Raw genomic sequence first — 13,612 nt, forward strand, 5'->3', positions numbered from 1 at the left:
AGATCATCGTGTCCAACCTATTATCCAACACCACCTAATCAACTAAACCATGCAACCAAGCACCCTATCAAGTCTCCTCCTGAACACCTCCAGTGATGGTGACTCCACCACCTCCCCGGGCAGCCCATTCCAATGGGCAATCACTCTCTCTGTGTAGAGCTTCTTCCTAACCTTCAGCCTAAACCTCCCCCGGTGCAGCTTGAGACTGCGTCCTCTTGTTCTGATGCTGTACTTTCTCTACAGCTAAAGACCTGGATTCAGCAATGCCATGTGAAGTTCAGACTTCACCACCAGAATTGGCCTTCTATGGCTGTGCTAAATCAGGGTACCCATGTGCTACCCGGGGTCTGTGAAAGCAGAGGCAAAAAACAGTTCTACGTTCATTCTCATCTAGGAGTAAGAAAGAACATTATCTCTCAAGAACAGAACAGAAGCAGGCAGTGTTAAAAGATCCCAGCACCTCCTCAAAGAAAATAGCACCAGCTGCATCAGCCTGCTCTCATGACAAGGGAGCGTTTCCCCCTGCCCCCATTCCTTAGAACTGCAGCACTGGGGATCATGCCCTTTCTCCCCTTTAACAAAGAACACCAACAATTTTTTCTAAAACAAACAAAATAAAATAAAAAAAAATCCTGCTTTGTACATCAATGCTGTGACTGTAAAGGATATTTTGGATGTGCCACTTTTTTTCTGGTTTTCCCTTCAATCTCTCCTATGTTTCATATATGCAAGATTCATACCCAGACTTGTTACTCCTGGTTAATAAATCAGGAAAATTCCAAAATTAAGTGACAACCCTGGGAGACATAAAAAGAATGCAAAAAACCTCCATCAGAAAAGAAAATGAAGCCAGAACCACAAAGGTCTTGAGTTGCACAATCTTAAAAAAAACACACTGTTTAAGTTCCATTCCTCTCCTAGTAAACACATGTTCATAAAAACAGGTTGTGGAAGGTAGAGTTGCATGGACTTCACAGTCTGGAAATTTTAAATAGAATAGAATAGACCAGGTTGGAAGAGACCTTCAAGATCATCGTGCCCAACCTATTATCCAACCCACCCAATCAACTAAACCATGCAACCAAGCACCCTATCAAGTCTCCTCCAGAACACTTCCAGTGATGGTGACACCACCACCTCCTCAGCCAGCCCATTCCAATGGGCAATCACTCTCTCTGTGTAGAACTTCTTCCTAACATCCAGCCTAAACCTCCCCTGGTGCAGCCTGAGACTGTGTCCTCTTGTTCTGGTGCTGGTTGCCTGGGAGAAGAGACCAACCTCTGCCTGTCTACAACCTCCCTTAAGGTAGTTGTAGAGAGTGATAAGGTCTCCCCTGGGCCCCCTCTTCTCCAGGCTAAGCAACCCCAGCTCCCTCAGTCTCTCCTCATAGGGCTTGTGTTCCAAACCCCTCACCAACTTCGTTGCCCTTCTCTGGACACGCTCCAGCAAGTCAACATCCTTCCTAAATTGAGGGGCCCAGAACTGGACACAGTACTCAAGGTGTGGCCTAACCAGCGCAGTGTACAGGGGCAGAATGACCTCCCTGCTCCTGCTGGCCACACTCTTCCTGATGCAGGCCAGGATGCCACTGGCCCTCTTGGCTGCATGGGCATACTGCAGGCTCATGTTCAGCCTACCATCAACCAGCACTCCCAAGTCCCTCTCTGCCTGGCTGCTCTCCAGCCACTCTGACCCCAGCCTGTAGCTCTGCATGGGGTTGCTGTGGCCAATGTGCAGAACCCGGCACTTGGATGTGTTAAATCTCATGCCGTTGGACTCTGCCCATCTGCCCAGCCTGTTGAGGTCCCTCTGCAGAGCCTCTCTACCCTCCAGCAGATCAACTCCTGCCCCCAGCTTGGTTTCATCTGCAAATTTACTGATGATGGACTCAATGCCCACATCCACATCATCAATAAAGATGTTAAAGAGCATGGGGCCCAGCACTGATCCTTGGGGCACACCACTGGTGACTGGCTGCCAGCTGGATGTGGCACCATTCACCACCACTCTCTGGGCTCGGCCCTCCAGCCAGTTCCTAACCCAGCGCAGTGTGCTGCTGTCCAAGCTTGGCCAGGAGTTTGCTGTGGCGGACAGTGTCAAAGGCCTTGCTGAATAACATACTAATACAGAATGAATTAACCAGGGAAGTTTACCTCCTGAATTAAGTTTCATCATCATAAGCAAATCAAATACCTTCTGCACAGCAGTTTGTAAGATGGGCAATGTCACTGAAAGTCCTCATAAAAGACTACATGTTAAAGGACTCCAAGTATCATAAGAAGTAGATTTGTTGCTGCATGAAGTACCAGTGGAGTTCAGCTCTGCAGAAAACAAAAATTGAAACTGACCTGAAGGAATCTGAACATAAATAAACAGGACTTCAGTTTATTTACACAGGTAACAACCACTTCTTGTCTAGTGAAAGTGATCAGACAGTGTCAACTGAGCCTTTTGCAATTGCACTTCTCCCAGGAATGGCGATGGTGTTTGGAACTGACCAAATTCCGCTCCCAGGGAGACTTGGAAGGTTTCCCAGTCCTTCACACCAACACCTGGCACAAACTTCTTACTTCCAACTGTGATCTGGAAGAGGTTATGTTCAGGGGGCAAATAGCTTCTGTCCTTCTCTACAAATGCCATGTCACTTCCACTAATGGCACAAGCTGCAAGGAATAAATGAAGACAACTAAAAACTTGCCTTTCAGCAGCACATTAGTGCAAGCACATAGAGGCAACACCAGTGGTCAGCACACATGCATTCAGATTAAAGTCAACCCATTTTCATATGAATCACTCAAAAAGTTCCTGGAGGAAGATTGAGAAACCTTATCTTAGACACCATGTTGAACGGCAGTAATAAAGCAGTAAAACACAAAGTGATGGCACCTATCTAGCATGTTTCCCCTCAGATACTTCTCTAGAGGGGAAAGAAAACAGTACTGTCACACTTTTATAAGCAGGTCTAGCTATACTGAAGGCAGAACAGTGGAAGTAGGAGCTTTTTATCTTGTGGGTGTGCCTCTTCCGTGGAGTTAAATGAAGCACTCTGCTACTATGTCAACATAACTGGATACATTTATCCCATGCAGGAAGGGCCACACTTCAGAACCATAAATTAATTCCTACAGGTACAAGCACTCCTTTCTGCTTGGTAGGTCACTGAGTCTTCCTGACTCACATCCAGGACTTTCTGCGCTGTCAGTGAGATGACTGACTTGGGCACTCCAGCATGCTACAGAACATGCTTCTGTCAAAGCTTGCAAGTCCACGGGAAGGTATTGGAGGACTTTCAACTCTTGGTAATTTTATAATATGCATCTCTTCACACTTCACAGATTGCAGGTTTCAGTCTATAATCCCGAGTAAAGCACAAAGACTGCAGTGAAATCAGCATTATACCTGTCTGTATCAGACAGACACACCAGAAGGTTGTCCTGCCATTCAGACAGACTTAGGCTGGAGAGCTGGGCAGGGAGAAATTTAATCAAATTCAACAAAGGCAAGTGTAGAGTCTTGCACCTGGGAAAGAACAACCCCATGTATCATTATAGGTTGGGAACTGGCTTTTGGAGAGCAGTGAAGGGAAAAAGGACCTGGGGGTCCTAGTGGATGGAAGGCTGACCACGAGCCAGGATTGTGCTCTTGTGGCCAAGAAGGCCAATGCCATTCTGGGGTGTATGTAGAAGGGCTGTGGTTAGCAGGTTGAGAGAGGTTTTCCTCTCTCTCTACTCTGCCCTGGTGAGGCTGCATCTGGAACACTGGGTCCAGTTCTGGGGCCCTCAGCTCAAGAAGGACAGTGAACTGCTTAGAAGAGTGCAGCACAGAGCCACAAAAATGATGAAGGGAGTGGACCATGTTCCTTATGAGGAGAGTCTGAGGGTGCTGGAGCTTTTTAGCTTGCAGAAAAGGAGACTAAGGGGTGACTTCATTAATGTTTATAAAGATGTAAAGGGTGAATGCCAAGAGGATGGAGCCAGGCTCTTCTTGGTGATGCCCAATCACAGGACAAGGGGCAATGGGTGGAGGTTGAGGCATAGGAAGTTCCATGGAAACACAAGGAAAAAAAATTTTCACTGTGAGGGTGACAGAACACTGGAACAGGCTGCACAGGGGGTTGGAGAGTCTCCTTCTCTGGAGGTGTTCAAAACCTGCCTGGATGAGTTGCTGTGTGATCTGGTATAGGTGATCCTGCTATGGCCAGGGGGTTGGACTAGATGATCTTTCAAGGTCCCTTCCAGTCCCTAACATTCTGTGATTATGTAAAGGGGAAGATGATGCCATAAAACTCTCTGCAAGAACTATGGATAACTCCTCTGTGAAGACATCACTAAAAATCTATCTTCACTGCCGAAAGCATCAGCTGCTTACTCACCCAGAGCGCACTCTCTGCAAGAGACATCCACTGATGCCATCAGCAAGCAAGTCCCAGAGCAACTCATTTACTTTATTATAGTAAGGGAGAAATGCAGAGCCAATTTTTTACAAGGGTACTTAGTTCTTAAATCAAAATTTACATTTCTTGTGGGATTTGAAAGAGTGCCGATTCCCACCGACTTCAAATGAGTCAGGCTGTGGGAAATCTTCAGGATCCGTGCTGCATCTAAACGCATCCCAAAGGTTACGAATAAAGGCAGACACGATTAAGAGGAGAATTCAACTCTGGTATGCCATTGTTAGTTGATCAGCAGCTCTTCATAACTGAAAGGAGGATTACGTGTGCTCCAGTCAAGGAATAAATTTGGTCTCAGAGGAAAAAAGGTAATATACACAAAGCAGCAGCAGCCTGTGCTCGCATGTCAGGCTCAGCTTGAGGTTTGTTTTCTCTTGGAATATGAACAATTACAAACTTCTCACAGAAATGTACCCATCAGCGATTACCAGAAAATTCCCCGAATGTCAAAACAGATTCTGCTGTCATCTGTCACACATTCTGCTGTACAGGAGGATTTCATGACTGCTTTATATGTCTATTTCATAGAATCAATAAGGTTGGAAGAGACCTCAGAGATCATCGAGTCCAACCGGTCACCCAAGACCTCATGACTACTAAACCATGGCACCAAGTGCCACATCCAATCCCCTCTTGAACACCTCCAGGGATTCACCACCTCCCTGGCCAGCCCATTCCAACAGCTAACAGCTCTCTCTGTGAAGAATTTTCTCCTCACCTCAAGCCTAAACTTCCTCTGGCGCAGCTTGAGACTGTGTCCTCTTGTTTCATTCCAACAAACCCTGAGCGTGTCTCCATCATTGAGTCTAAACCCCCAGAGATGCCATACAAAATAAGCAGAGACTACCGTGGACAGTGGGTGTTTGGGGACAATCTATAGCAGAGAAACTACAATGAAAGATAGGAATCTCAGCAATAAGTTCCATTTATTAACTACAAATGTGCAAAACCCCCTATTATTGTTGAGCCATTGAGCTTTTTCAGTTTATTTGGGTATAATTTACAAACACAGCTTACAAGTTACCTATGTGTGCAAATACAGCAGTTCTAAACAGCAACTCCTCCAAAGGGCAGGGGGGAAAATGAACAAGTTTTAAATTACCAGGACTACAGAATGTTTTAAATTCAGCTTTTCTCTATCAAGAGACAAAAATGAACTGCCAATAAACTGAAACTTTCACTCCCTTGATTTTATTTAAGGCCACAAACTGGAAAACTTACCGGGGAAAAAGATCCTAGATGATACCCTAAGGCCTTATTCTACTTTTCACTTGATCCTTAAGGCTTTAACACGATTTGATTTGCTCTGTTGTCACTTGCTATGTTTGCAGCTTTTTGTCTTTTGTTTCTTTAGAGAGTGCAAAATAAGAAGTCAAATACTTATCATGGGTGCACTGAATTCAGGAGTCATTTTTGTATGACACATCCTGTTCAGAGCTACAGAAACACAGACTGAAGGAAAAAAAATTTAGTCACAGGCCTTCTTCTGCATTACTCTCAAAAAGCATTTATCTAGCTCCATTCAGCCTTCTCCCTGCTGGGGAACAGACTTTCATGATGCCTCCTCATAGGGATGATATACATCATTACTGTATTTTAAGAGACTAATAATTTCATAACATGCATTTCTGCCACCATTTCAAATACTGCACAACACATAGTATTGAAAAACTAACTCAAACACCCTGATGCACTTAATAAAGATGCACTTCAGAGAAGACTGATCTTTGGACTTGATATTCCTTGAGGTTTCTTCCAACCTAATTGATTCTACAACTCTAAGTCAAAAGCCTATAACTTCTAATAAGCCAACAGAAGCCTGGATGTGGAATATCTATTCAGGTGTCTTGCAGATATTAGTGGGAGATTTAGTAAATAAGCACAGCAAAAGCACACCCTTAGTATTATTCATATTACAGGAATGGCTGGAAATTCACATGCTTTGGTGACCAGGACATGACCATGATAGATGCCATACAAGCCTCTCAGCTGGGAGGAGAAACCCACACATCAAACCTACTAACTCCTGTGGCAGGCCGGTGACTTAAGTTTGAAAGAGAACCCAGGTCTCACAGTCCACATCCATCAATCCCATACAGCCCCCTATGCATCTGCTGTGCTCCTCCTACTTCATACAGAAACTGATGGGATAGTAAGCTTCCAGTCACCTTCTGAGAAGTAGCCTAATGGAAGTTATGCATACAGTACCAACACTGTAATCCGGTTATAAAATTTACAACTGGTCCAGCCATGGAAGTATTTGTGACTGTGTTGTTGCAAATCCCATAATTTCTTCCAAATTCTGAAGTTCTCAACTAGCGCTAACTATGAACACACAGAAGAAACTTTGTATCAGGATTTGTAGATCATATTCAAGTGCTTCAGAATGAAATATTGGTTTATGCTGCAAATGCACCATGCATTTGGTTTAGGTAATAGAGTCCAGAATCAATATCCAGAGTCAAAAGGAGCTTTATAACCCACTCCAGTTAAATGTTACAACATAAACTATGCATTAGACACAAATATCCTGTACTCATACTACCTCACACCCCTGACGCGTTTATCCTGAGAGTAAGGCTATAATCATCAACTCTATTCTGCACATCATCTGCATTATTACTTGTGTTTCTTGCCGCAATTCATCATTTGCAACATACTGTTGCTCACAGCGGGGCTAAACATTTTTGTTTAGTGGTTTGCCTTGACTCTGAAATTGGACAAGAACAATGCATCAGGATTATTTCCACTGTTATGTTAATTAGAACTATCATTTGGAACAGAGATTATCCAGTCGTGATGCTATAGAAACAGTAGTGGTGATTCAGCAGCACCTGGAGGAATTAGGAGGGGGGTGTCAAAAAAGTAATATGATGGATGTGAGTCTTGCAAAACCACAGAAAGCATGTGCAGTATTTCAAGTGTCTGAAAAACTGCTAGTATTTCCTTTTTTAGTATTTTTTCCCCCCTCTCCATTTCACTGAGTAAAAGTTGGTGAAAAACATCTAGTCATTCTCACATACAACTTGTAGATTGAAGCTTGCAGTTAACTGTCTCGGGCAGATTGTTTGGGTTTTTTTGGTTGGTTAGGTTTTCACTGTTTGTTTGGGTTTTGGTTCCTACAAACAACTAATATGGTAGCAAGCAGGCTGCTTTTTACCATGGAAAACGTTTACATTAACTGCCAGAAAAAAAGAACATGTGTTTTGAAGAGAACGTCACCTCTTTCAGGTCAGGAGGAGAGTCTGCATTAGTGTATCACAATCACAGAACACTCAGGAAACTTATATAAAAGCATAAATCACATAAAAAAAGAGTAATTTAACAACAGAGAATTTAACCTATTTAGAGAAAAATAGGAATGAACTGAAAGAATGTAGTTTCATGCTGGTACTGCATTTCTGTGTGCCTGTGAATGTTTATAAATGCACAATCCACAAATGTTCTGTGATGTCTGCAGAAATAATTTAGGTGTAGAACATCTTCCAAGCAAAGTTCACTTTCACACAAGTTCCTGCAATGCCTCTCTGAAGATTTTTTATGTTGTGTACGCCAAGACTCTCCCCAAGCACATTGCACAATGTTTCTAAGCCCAGTAAGCTGACACTGATGATTTCTAGCCCAAGCCTGCATGAACTCTAAAAGCAGCAATACTGAATTCCAGAAACAAGAGGATAATAAACCTATTCTATCTTTTATCCAACAACATCCTTTTTACTTAATCACTGCTGTTCTGAGAAATTCTCTCAGCCTCACCCAATAGTGTTAGTACCAAATTATTACCATAAAAGCCATTGATTCATCAAACTTGAGTGTAAGAAGTTGAAGAAAATTGCCTAATATAAGACAACATTCAGGTTACAAGGAGAGATTTGTATGACAAGCACATCAGTCAAGCTGTTTAGCCTGATAATTCTTCTAAAACAGGTGACCACACAGATTAGAAAATCCAGACCCTCCTCAGTCACTGACTGTGTGGCCCTTGTCTTCCACTGGTCCTTCAGATATTGAACACAGAGGTCAGAATGCCTGATGCTGTGCTTCTGAGAAATTGTCAGCCTTCAAAAAAAATGTTTTTACATCTTCACAAAGTGAAGATTTTCTGTAGGTTAACTTTGCAAGGCAGAAGAGGAGGAAGAACACACAACTGAAAACACTAGACAAAGGAGCCCTCCATCTGTGCACTCTTAAGTCAACATGTTTCTCCAAAAGAGAGGGGGCAAAGTACTTCTTCCAATATGGTTTCTCCCTAACTCCTTAAGGTATGACTCCCTCAAAACATGAGAGCACTAAATTCTTCAAGAATAAAGAGCACAGCTTTCACCTTTACAGTACTCTACAGGTCATTCCCACCTGTCAGTTAGCAACCTCTGTTAGTTATCCTGGTCTTGAAACTTGTATACTACTTGTCTTGCTAGTCAACTGAACACTCACTCCTAACACACCCTGCCTTTTAAAAATCAATACCATTCTAAAACAAATTCCAGATGTCTCATTTGACTTGTAATCAACAAAAACCTGTCTAATCTTAAAAGCCTGTGTGAAGAAATTACCTTGACTTAGAGCATCTCCCTCTTATGAAGGGCTGATCAAGATTACTGATCAATGTTATTTTTTCTTCTCCTTTTATTTCCCCCCCTTTTTCTAACACCCTCTGTTCAGCTATTCCATAAATGCATTTGTGCAATACAACATGACTGCCTAAAGGTCTGCACAGAAAGCAAATCATCCTAATTTAAATTGCTTAAAAAAAGGATAAAGTAAAAAATACTTATCAAACAATAAATAAGCTACATTCACTTATGGCTCAGTTTTCAAAAGGAACTAAACAATTTAAATATATATATATATATATATATAAAGAAACAAAACAACAATAGGGTATGCAGTTCTGGTCATTATAATGTAGAGAAAATACCCTTTAATTACAAATATCAATGGTTATAGCAATTTCTAAAACACCATGACTACGTACTGCACTGTAGAGAGGTCTCCCTGCTGTATTTTGGCATGTCTCAAACTGCCTGCCTCTTTAAGCATTTCTGAACTGCTTAGAAATTAAGCTGACTTTAAAAGAGACCTGCAGTTCACCTGCAGCTTAAAAAAATACAAATCAAACTAACAAAAGCAACACAATAGAGAAACCTCTAAGTATGCTCTTCATAAAGGAAAAAAAGCCCTTAAGACAGCTGATCAAACCCAGCTATTAAGAATTTTGCAACACATTGGACCAGATTTTCCTCCCCCCACCTTACTATCTCTTTAAGCGGAGGAAAAAAGTGATACATTTTAAACCCTCTATTTCTGTCAGACACTTTTCCAACAGTTTAAGGCAAATTTGACGCTTACTTCTCAAGAAGCAATTTTGGGTTTTTTCTGAAATCAGGCCAAATTTAAAGCACGCCAGTAGAAATGCTAGAATAGGCTCATTCTTAGTATTTGGTGTTTGAATGGTTCAATTATACGTAGCTGAGACCTACTCACTAATCATATGCACTGCTAATTATGTCTCAGCATTTAAGGACATTCTGCTGACTGAAGAAGATTATTGGTAGGCTAATCTACATTTAGAACAGATTATGGAGTATTTACATCCTAGATTAGATTTTATTTAATACTCCTTGAAGTTCTTCTTGAAGCAGAGAGAGGCATGAAGCGAACCTACATCAGAGATCAACCTGAGTTCAGACCGTTTCACAAAAAAAAGAAATGTGACACTAAAAAGGGAAGGCTCAATGATGGACAAATATGTTGTACTGTAGCTCTTCCCTCTCCCCCAGAATCACAGTTGATTTATATGCATTACCAGATTTGAGAGGCTGTGTGATTTCATTCAAACAGTTACAAGCTTAATTTTCCAAACCCTGGTGAAATCACACCATTCCTTACTCATGTAACTTCATTGGCCGTTATGAATCCAGCAATGCTCGATACTTTGATTAGGGCCAATTAACCATTCATTAATTTGAAAATGCTTTTACTGCTCAATTTTCATCTGACATTCAGTCATGTTGTATTTTTATACACTATGATTTTTAAGTAATGTAGTGTGCAGATACTCTTTTTCAATATCACTGATAGCATCTTTGATCACTGAAAGCACATAAGGAAATAGGGAAGGAGTTTAGTTCACGTGCAAATGCTCTGCTCCACCACTCTGTTAAAGCAGTTAGAAAAAGAATGTACCTTCCATGATCACTCTTGTTCCACATTTGCATTCTTCATCTTCTACAGCTTCTAACTGTAATGTTTTGTTCTTGAAATACTTTTTCTTTTTTTGGTAGCTTAGAATTTTGAAGTTCTTAAAAACATATATAGAATGTATAAAATGCAACACGAGTAAAGAAACAAGTATGAAATCTCACTTTACACCTAAGTTCAGCCTTAGAGTCGGCAGCACAACAGTTTTGGGATCGCAGCTGGTTTATGACTCGTCAGCTCAGACAGTACAAGTATTTATGGAGCAGACGCAAACTCCTACATCCCGCTCTCTTCAGTCCAGGAGCTAGATGTGATGAACCCTCCTACTTCTTCACATGGTTACAGGCTTTGCTACTAAAGCAGAACAGCAAAGTATTTTTCCTGTTTTGCAATACTTTGATTAAATTCCCATAGCCAACAGTACTGAAATAAAAAGTAATGCTTTCACATTTGCACAGTTGCTCAAAAGCCATAGAAATAACCAATTATATTACATAAGTGTGCAGTTATGCCAAATGCCTACTGCCAGAATCAAAAGGGGCCCACTTCAAGTCAAGTCTCCCATTACAAAGAAAAACCTCTGTGAACGACTGAGACCCCACCTACTGCAAAGTTTGGTCTAAAAATTAACCAGCATAAGAGGCACAAAACCACCCAGGATAATTCAACTCCATGAATTTCACTAAGTGATAGCTTCTAAAACAGAACAAAATGAGAGTCTCAGGTTTCACCTGCCTGGGAACAGTGGAGATGTCAGGTTGCTTGAGAACTGAAGTCTCTCTTCTGTGTGGAGAGAGTACAGGATCTATAACAAAGCTCTATGGCCTTCCCATTTCCACCTGCGAGGACAGCTCCTCTCACTTCTGGGAGTGTTACCTCTCACGACACAGCTCTGCAAATAGCACTGGGAATGAGCTGGCACAGCACACATCAGAACTGCCCACCTCATTGAAAGCAGCAGTCTGGGAGGTAAAGCTCACAGACTTTCAAAACGATTACATGCATAAGCACGTCCATGATGAAAAGTCTTTCATGCAAACTGTCTACAATACCACCAGGGTGGGGTTTTGTTTGGTTTTTTAGGGGATTTTTGTTGTTACTGGTTTGTTGGGTTTTTCTCTCATCCCACAGAATGGAGGAAACTACTATAGCAGCCAAAACTTTCTAAATGTTTATTTTCTGCATGTCTTTCACATACTGAAAAAAACACATGCCACACAATAAGCTTAAAAATGTAAATTAGGTCAGTTTTCTGTCTCTAGTACTTTAAGGCAAAAAGACATTAATTCAGTACTATAAATATTTTAGTTGTATGTATCTAGTACTCAGGCTTCTATAGTCTACATTCACACCATATATCTAACAACAAAATAAAGACCGAGGGAAGCTTTTCGGGTTTCGTTGGCGGTGGTGGGGTTTTTTTAATGGGGACAAGTAAATCATAGCATACAATCCTGGGTCACCACATGTGAAGGCATCACAATTTTGCCACTAAGAGAATGAGCAAACAGGTGTAAGAGGATGCAGCACTGGGTATTCTTGCCAAGCAACCCGACCGGTGCATGTAGCACTTTTGTTCAAGCCCGTCCATCATAAATGTTTTATGCAACCAGTATCAGAAGCACTAACTTCCAAGCACAAGCACACGAAGCGCCCCTGATCCTGTGTCAGCAGAAAGAAACTGTGGAGCTACACGGCTGGTGCCAAAATCTGCTTTTCAAAGCTCCCGGGGCCTCGCAGTTCCTGCCTGTTCCAGCCAGAGCTCGAAGCGCTAGCGAGAACTTGCACCCCTGTGCTCTATTAGGAGACGGGGCGCAAACGATCAGGTTTATTTCACCCAGAGGGAAAAATCCCAAGTGCTGATTCACAGTACGCTTGCTGACCGAGAACTTATTCTCCAAAACACGTTATTGCGGCCGTCAAGAACAGGCTCTGTCGCCCTTTTGCCTCTCCACGTAAACCATCGTGGCCACCCGAAGGGTGTCACTGAAACACGGTAGCAGCGAGGGGTCTGCAGGCGGAGCTGGCCCCGCAGCGGGGGAGGGCGCCGCCTGCTCCCGCTGCCCTGCCATGACCCCAGGGCTGTGACGGCAAGCGACGGGCCACGGCAGATTGCTCTCACCTGCGTTGTAGAAGCGGTCCAGCACCGCTGTCTCGCCGAAGTCCAGCTTGCCGAAGTGCAGCGTCTCCAGCGTGGCCCCCACCACCTCGCACGCCTCCCGCAGGCTCTGCAGGGCGCCACTCTCCGCCGCCAGCAGCGGCCCCTGACTCGCCTCGTTGATCACGTAGGTGACGGCGGTCCGCCTGCCGCCACCCTTGGCCCGCGCCGCGCTGCCCGGACTGGCGGCGGCCCCGTCCTCAGCCCAGAGGGTGCCGGGCGGCGGCGCGGCCAAATCGGGCAGAAGGCTGCGGGCGCCAGCGTCTGCCCCCTGCGCTCGCCTGCCCAGCACCTCCTCGCAGGGGGGGCCGCCGCCGGGAGGGCTGGGCACCGGCAAGCTGATGATCCCCTCGCTGCTGTCACTCATTCTGGCTGAGAAGCGGCCGCCGCCACCGCGGCGGGTCCCGGACTCTGCTGCGCTCGCCACTGTTAGGCTGATGCCATGCTGCGCCGCCCGCCCCGGAACGGTCCTGCCGAGCTGCTGGAGGGGAGAAGGTGGCTGGGCTGAAGCAAGGGGCTCCCCTTGGGGCCCTAGCGAAGGCTGCCGGAGGCAGAGAGACGAGCACAGCCTCCTTCGTTGTCTGCCGCCGACACCATGACGCGCCTTCCCTTCTCCCCCGCACCTCTGAGGAGTACCCGGCAAGCCGACCTCCGCCAACCCGACCTCCTTCTCCTGCCGCCCCGGGGACCTCGCGCTTCCTCCGGCCGAGCGAAATTACTCGGCCGCAGGGAGGAACCACTTGTGGGATCGCTCTTCGGCGCCCCCGCTTCAGCCGAGCGACAGCTGCCACTGGAAGCGCGGG

General features: G+C 44.2%; 1 protein-coding gene across 1 annotated transcript in view; it reads right to left on the bottom strand.

Moving 5' to 3' along the window:
• MAP3K5 (mitogen-activated protein kinase kinase kinase 5) overlaps positions 1 to 13,612 on the bottom strand; it is a 119,420-nt gene extending 105,808 nt beyond the window's left edge. Inside the window, exon 1 of the mRNA XM_054162637.1 lies at positions 12,774 to 13,612. Coding sequence (XP_054018612.1) covers positions 12,774 to 13,176 — 403 coding nt within the window. The 5' untranslated portion in view covers positions 13,177 to 13,612. The remainder of the gene's footprint in view (positions 1 to 12,773) is intronic.

The sequence above is a fragment of the Dryobates pubescens genome, chromosome 6 (genome assembly GCF_014839835.1).
Source record: "Dryobates pubescens isolate bDryPub1 chromosome 6, bDryPub1.pri, whole genome shotgun sequence".
NCBI classification, from domain to species: domain Eukaryota; kingdom Metazoa; phylum Chordata; class Aves; order Piciformes; family Picidae; genus Dryobates; species Dryobates pubescens.